This window comes from Pezoporus flaviventris, unplaced genomic scaffold, assembly GCF_033815535.1.
Source record: "Pezoporus flaviventris isolate CSIRO_AGI_PZ_B2104156 unplaced genomic scaffold, CSIRO_AGI_Pfla_v1 ptg000063l, whole genome shotgun sequence".
In the NCBI taxonomy this organism is placed as follows: Eukaryota; Metazoa; Chordata; class Aves; order Psittaciformes; family Psittacidae; genus Pezoporus; species Pezoporus flaviventris.
In genome coordinates this window covers 4,738,930-4,745,810 of record NW_026892611.1, presented here as the reverse complement: position 1 = coordinate 4,745,810, position 6,881 = coordinate 4,738,930, and the positions used below count along the sequence as shown (strand labels likewise).

At 57.6% G+C, this 6,881-nt stretch overlaps 1 protein-coding gene across 1 annotated transcript; it reads right to left on the bottom strand.

The window, feature by feature from the left end:
- Positions 1-267: 267 nt before the first annotated feature.
- Positions 268-3,399, bottom strand: LOC133278200 (uncharacterized). Its single transcript, XM_061470729.1, has 6 exons — positions 3,239-3,399; positions 2,669-2,846; positions 1,697-2,307; positions 1,337-1,491; positions 820-970; positions 268-420 (listed from the first exon to the last, which is right to left on the bottom strand). Exons 1-6 carry the CDS (start codon positions 3,341-3,343, stop codon positions 268-270), a joined length of 1,353 nt encoding a protein of 450 aa, XP_061326713.1. The 5' UTR covers positions 3,344-3,399.
- Between the last annotated feature and the right edge of the window lie 3,482 nt (positions 3,400-6,881).

Genomic DNA, 6,881 nt, shown 5'->3' with positions numbered 1-6,881 from the left:
TGTATGTTAAGTGGCGAAGGACCACCCAGGCCAAAATGTTCTGGCATTTAAGCACCAGACTCCTGCCTGACTGACTGGGCAGTGGCACAGGAATCCCTGCAGCAGCCTCCTGGCAGGCCATCCCCATGGTGCACTGAGGGGATCGGGGCCTGTGACTGGACGTTGAGGGCATTTGGTGCCGTGACCCCAGCTCCCGATTCCCAGCCCTGGTCAAGCCGCCGCGTTACCCACTGCCCAGCCCCAGGAGGCCAACACGGCTTCCCTTGCCTATGCCCTGCTCACCGTGTCAGGTGACTGTGACAACGTGATGAGGCCTGTGAGCGTCAGCGAGAACAGCACCACATTTTGACACCACGGGAACTTCTCCCTGTTGTACACCCCAGCGAATTCCTCTGGTGTCACATCGCTGCAGGCCAGGAGCTGAAACAAAGATGGCAGTGAGGGACCGGCCGAGCCTGCAGGGCTCCCGGCACTGTGCAGCTCCTGGGTCCCGCTGGCAGCTCAGGACAAGGGCACCGGGGACAGAGAGCCCGTGCTGGGGGACACCAGCCGCACACCACACTCTTGTCTGTGCCGGCTCTGCTGGTGTAAGCAGAGCACTGACAGGAACTTTGTGCACCCGCACCCAAGCAGCGTGGCATGGCCCTGTGTGGCTGGCACAGGGGAACCTGGCGCTGGGCTGGCCCTAACGGGCTGCATCCCTGTTTCCCAGAGGAGGTGACTGTTTGGGGGCAGATGGCAGGGAAGAGGGCTGTGCCTGTGTTTCTGGAGAGGCAGGCACAGCCCTGAGTATGAGCAAGGACTGGTCTGGTTACTCACAGCCAAGAGCCGGATACAGAACTTCACTCTGCAGAATCCGTGTCTGATACGTAACTGCAGGTGCTGGAGGTTCCTTCTCAGCTCCCTCAAGACCTTCACCAAGATGAGGGGCTGGGACAGCAGCGCTTCCCACATGGCCTGAGCAACTTTGCTGAAAGAGAACACTGTCAGCAGGGCTGCCTTGGCCACCACACGGTGCCTGGGCCAGCCCTGCAGCAGCCAGGCTGTGCTGCAGCCCTGGCCCTTCCTGACCCCTCACTGGGAGTGCCCAGGTCCCAGATGGGGCAGGCAGGAGGGGGCTGAAACTGTTCCCTGTGGGGCAGGGAGGAAACTCGTGGCAGGCCTCGGGTCTGGCTTGGACAGCTTTGGCTACTGCAGGCCTGGCCAACCCAGCAGGGCAGGAGAGAGTGATGGGGTACAGGGCCCAGCTCCTCAGGGGTGTCCTGCAGTTTTCTGTGGGCCTCCACGTCCCTCTCCCCACATGGAACAAACCCACAAGGGCTGTGGGGGTCAGTACCTGTTACATGCTGGAGAGATATCTATAAGGCTCAAGATCATCTCCCTGGGCTTCTGCTGTGCCATGCTTAGAAACAGCGACTTCAGGCTGCACCGGGCTGATGCTGCGCTGATGTGCTGCAAGTTGTTATAGATGCAGCGCGTGATGATCCGCACCTGGAGAGCACACGGGTGAGGGTGGTGCTGCCACCAGACTGCAGCCATTTCCTCAGCTGCTGCTGAAACAGCTGCCCTTCCCATCCTACTCTACTGGCATGAAATGGCTTCAAGGTGCCTGAAGCACCTGGGTGAGGGGAGATGGGATGTAGGGAGGAACAGTGCCTGGAAGGACTGGAGGACAGGGCAGCCACAGGCTGCTTACCTCTGTCAGCCAGGAGGCAGGTTCTGTCATGGCCACGTTCAGGACGCTGATCAACTCTTCCTTGTCACATACGCATGAGTCTCTCATGGCCTGTATGGCCCTGAGGATGATGACTGTCTTATCAGCAGGGTGGAGGTATTCCTCAAATGCCTGCAGGAAGGAGGAAGGCGGGGAAGACGTGTTACACTGAGTGCCCTGATAGTGCTGCTCAGCTGGGCAGTGAGAGCAGCTCTGGCGAGAGGACCCACGGGAAAGCTGGCAGCAGGGGCTGCAGTCGTTGCGGAGTAGAGGATAAGAAGAGAGGTCCCTAGGTGAGAGAGGAGGGACCCTGGAGTGCAGCCCTCTGAAGTCCCTGCTCCAGAACAGCAGCAACCCTCTGACCAGGGACAGTGAGGTCATGCCAAGCCCGCTGGTTCTGGATCCCTTTGCTTGCACCAGTCTCGTTCTGATGCCCCAGACAAGAGGCCCAGCAAGGAAGAAGCTCATTACCTTTGCCATGCTAATCGTGCTGCACAGAGAAAGACAGGAGGGTTTCCCTGCTTCCCTCTTCCCTCCAGCCTGGGGATGCTCTGGATGATCATGACAATTGTCTGGTTGAGGTGACGTCATGCCTAAACATGAGGGGATCACGGAAGAGTCATTAGGACACAGCACTGATTACCATCAGTGACAGCTTTGGCTATGGGGACCATGGAACTGCTGGGTTCTGAGAGGCCCTGAGAAGAGTGGGAAGGAGAGCAGCAAAGAGCAGTGCCGGACTTGTGGTGAGCACTCGGCTTCTGCAGCAAAACAATAGCTGGGATGCTGCGGGAAGCAGCTGTGACGGGCAAAGGAGGTGAGGGAAGAGGGCAGGCTGCCCTGGACAGCCTCCAGCAAGCACAAAAAGAATCCACTACAATACTTGGGGAAACAAGCAGGACTATGAGGAGACGTCTGTGTGTGGAGGGATGAAGCCCACAGAGCTTCTCTTACATTTTTGGTGCTGGATGAATATGGAGAGGTGATGAAGAGCAACCAAAGCCTCCTGCTGGATCGCCCAGATCTTGCTAGTCCAGCAAACAATGAGACGTCCCAGCAGCTGTCCCAGCAAGCAGTCCTTGCTGATGTCATGGTGGGAAGAGCTGTGGTCGTGTCCAAGCAAGCTCCAGACCTGGGCAAGGGAGGCAGGACAGGTAGAAGGGCTGAGGGGCAGCAGCGCAACAAAAGCTCCGAACCTGAGACTGCCCCAGGGAAGGATCCTGGAGGGTCGGAGTTGTGCAGGGCCCTCCCAGAGCAGCGAGCTGGGCAGCCGGGCAGGGAGAGCTGCCAGGCCTGGCCTCCCGCCATGCTCCTTGGGCAGTGCTGACCTGCACAGGACTGGGGGCCAAGATGGCTGCTGGCAGAAAGGGCACTGGGGAGGAAAAAACATGGGAAAAAGAGAAGCCGAGACCCTTGCCCAGGGCAGAGCCGTGCTGAATGCCTCAGGCATTTGAGCCGCAGGCTGCTGCCCACGGTGGGCAGGGAATGGGAGACAGCCTGGCTGGAGGGTGCCTGCCTCCCTACCTGCACTGAGGAAGAGCTGGCCATCAAATCGGCCAGCTTTGCGATCCTTGCCACGGCCCGTTCACACACAGCTGGGTGCTTGATGTTGATGAAGGGCAGCAGCATCTGGAAGGAGAGAAAGTGCTGCTGTGCCCTGGGAGCTGGTGCCCGTGCCAGCAGCAGCAGCAGCAGCACTGCTCAAGTCCTGGCTGGACTCATGAAGTCCTTGTGGCCCTGAAGGGAGGCAGATGCCACCCCAGGGTAGAGTCTGCTTCTTTCTGTGCCCTCCCCGTGAGCACAGGCCTGTGTTCCCTCTCCGTGAAGGCTGGGCTTTTGGGCAGCACCCTCCCGGGGGGCGGTGATCCTGCAATGGGGGAATGGGCGTACGGCTCCCTGAGAAGTCAGGAGCGCCGAACTTCAGAGCTGGGCTCCCTGTGCAGGACAGGCAGGTCCCAGTGGGTCTCTGCCCCGGTCAGACCTGGGCAGAAAAGCAGGAGGGACTGCGAGGCATGGGAAGAAGGGCAGCACCCGCAGCCACTGCTGCGGTGCCTGAGGAGAGGGGTCAGCGCCTGCAGAACACAAGCAGGATGGGACCTGGCGGCTGCCAGCACCCAGTGCCAGCAGACCCAGGCCCAGGCGGCAGGGCTGGCAGACACCCTCTGTCCCCAAGCCCAGCTCTGGCCCCCAGCGTGGCCCCGCTGCCAGGGCTGCTCAGCCCTGCAGCTCAGTGTCTGCCTGCGCACGCTGGGTCCTGCCCTCCCCCTGCACGGGCCCTGTGTGTCCTCACAGTGTGCCGGTGCCTGGCAACTTGCCCCCTTCCTCAGGCCGGCCGTGTGTCCCCTCACCTTGATGTTCTCCACCACCTGACACTGCACACAGAACTCCTTTAGTTCCTCTAAGCAGCCCTGGTCCCTGGGAGCTGTGCAGAGGCTGAAGAAGGCCTGCAGGAATTTCACCTTCTGAGCCTCCTCCTGGGCAGCCGGGGGGCAGAGACACAAACAGGCAGCGTGAGAAGGGGGGCACGTGGCCAGCGGGACTGGAGCAGTGGGGCTGCAGTGCTGTGCAGGAGACCCGGGGGAGCAGCTCTGCCCAGCCAGCAGCCCCCAGCAGCCTGGCAGCAGAGCCAGTGGCCCCATCAGGAGACACGGGCACTGCTAGCCTGGAAACGGCTGCGGTTACCTTCTCTGAGCTCTGCAGGAAAGTCTGGATAAACCGCATGTGTGCAGCGCGTTCCTCTTCCATCCTTGCCGGACAAAAGGATAGGGGTGAGGAACGAGTAGGATTGAAAGAAGTGTCTCGGCACTGCGGGGCTGCTGGGGCAGTGGGGAACAACGTGGGCTGCGCTCAGGGGTCTGCGCCAGTCTCTCGCTCCCGCTCTGTCCCGTCACCGTCCTGCCGGACACTGGCACGAAGGATGTGGCCTGCTGACTTTTATACAGTGCCCTGGGGTGTGACCAAGGGCACATCACAAAGGCACGTCACAAAGGGCACCGTGGTGGGTCACGGAGGGCACATCACTAAGGGCACTACAGTGGGTCACGGAGGGCGCGTCACTAAGGGCCTGTCACAAAGGGCACCACGGCAACCTGCCATTCAGAACATGAGAGGCAGGGCGATGCTGGGAGGGGAAAGAGGCCTGTTTCCCCCTGGTCATTTGCGTCCCCTTGGGGTGCCCTGAGCTCCACGTTTTGCTCATGTTAGATGGAGTCTTCTTATGGCAAGATACCCAGCACGTGTCCTAATGTTCAGAGCCAGACTAGTCAAGAGGACTCAAAAAGCCATGAGTAGAACCGTACGCGCACTGGAGACGGCATTAGATGACCGATGTTTTCTTGTCCAAGTCCTGCGTTTAAGAAGTTTAGGGGGTCAGGGATGGCGGGACGCAGAGAGGAACAGCACCTGGGCAGGCTCAAGGGCAGGGCAGCCACAGGTCGCTGAACTGGCGGGGCAATGTTCTAGTATGAATGAAGACCAGAAGGCCTCCCACCTTCCAAAGGTGCCACTAGCATGCTCAGCTCGCCCCTGAAATGCCTGTACGCCAATGCACGCAGCATGGGGAATAAACAGGAGGAGTTAGAAGTCTGTGTGCGGTCTAAAGGTTATGACCTGGTGGCAATTACAGAGACATGGTGGGACAGCTCGCATGACTGGAATGTGGTTATGGATGGCTATGTCCTTTTTAGGAAAGATAGATCAGCAAAGCGAGATGGTGGAGTTGCTCTTTATGTGAAAGAGTTCTGTCCAGGGGCAGATGAGGACCAGGTGGAAAGTCTGTGGGTGCGAATTAAGGGACAGGCTGGTACGGGGGGCACAGTTGTGGGGGTCTATTACAGACCTCCTGATCAGGACGAAGGAGTTGACGAGGCTTTCTACAGGCAATTGAAAGCAGCCTCACGACTACATGCCTTGGTCCTTATGGGGGATTTTAACTACCCCGATATTTGCTGGAAGACTTACGCAGCCAGTCGTTCACAGTCTAGGAGGTTCCTCCAGTGCATTGATGATAACTTCTTAATGCAAATGGTGGACGAACCAACTAGGAGAGGAGCGCTGCTGGATCTGGTACTCACCAACAAGGACGGTCTGGTTGAAGTAGTGACGGTCAATGGCAGCCTGGGCTGCAGTGACCATGAGATGGTGGAGTTTAGGATCTTGTGTGGGAGGAATAGAATACCTAGCAAGGCCACATTTCTGGATTTCCAAAGGGCAATCTTTGGCCTCTTCAATCAATTGCTAAGGGAAGTATGATGGCAAAGGGTACTAGGTGGTAAAGGGGCTCAAGATAGTTGGTCAGCATTCAAGAATCATTTCTTCAAAGCTCAGGATCAGAGTGTCCCAATGAGTAGGAAGTCAAGTAGGGGAGCCAGGAGACCAGCATGGTTAAACAAGGAACTGCTGGGCAAACTCGTACGGAAAAAGAGAATCTGTGGATTATGGAAGGAGGGGCTGGCTATTTGGGAGGAATATAGGACAGCTGTTAGAGGATGCAGGGAAGCAATTAGGACAGCTAAGGCCTCCTTGGAACTTAATCTGGCAAGTCGCGTCAAGGACAATAGAAAGGGCTTCTTCAAATACATAGCGAATAAAACTAACACAAGAAGCAGTATAGGCCCACTGCTGAATGAGGTGGGTGCCCTGGAGACAGAGGATATAAGGAAGGCAGAGGTGTTGAATGCCTTCTTTGCCTCTGTCTTTACTCCTGCAGACTCTCCCCGGGGGACCCAGATTCCTATAGCCCCGGAAGGAGTCAGGATAAAGGAGGAGTTTGCTTTGGTAGATGAGGATTGGGTTAGGGATCAGTTAAGTAATCTGGACATCTATAAATCGATGGGTCCGGATGGAATACACCCGCGGGTGCTGAGGGAGCTGGTGGAGGTCATTGCTGAGCCACTCTCCATCATCTTTGGTAAGTCGTGGGAAACAGGTGAGGTGCCTGAGGATTGGAGGATGGCAAATGTCACGCCGGTCTATAAGAAGGGCAAGAAGGAGGACCCGGGTAATTATAGACCGGTCAGCCTTACCTCCATCCCTGGAAAGGTGAGGGAACAACTTATCCTTGACACCATCTCTAGGCATATTATCAAGGATGAGGGGGTCATTAAGAGCAGCCAACATGGATTTACCAAGGGGAAGTCATGTTTGACCAACCGTATATGAGCAAGTA

Excerpts from the sequence above, each read along its gene's own strand:
- LOC133278200 (XM_061470729.1), bottom strand. The coding sequence starts at position 3,343 with ATGCTGCTGCCCTTCATCAACATCAAGCACCCAGCTGTGTGTGAACGG. Across the intron at positions 1,492-1,696 it reads CTGCCTCCTGGCTGACAGAG|GTGCGGATCATCACGCGCTG; the intron begins GTAAGCAGCCTG and ends TGTGCTCTCCAG. Across the intron at positions 971-1,336 it reads ATCTCTCCAGCATGTAACAG|CAAAGTTGCTCAGGCCATGT; the intron begins GTACTGACCCCC and ends GTTCTCTTTCAG.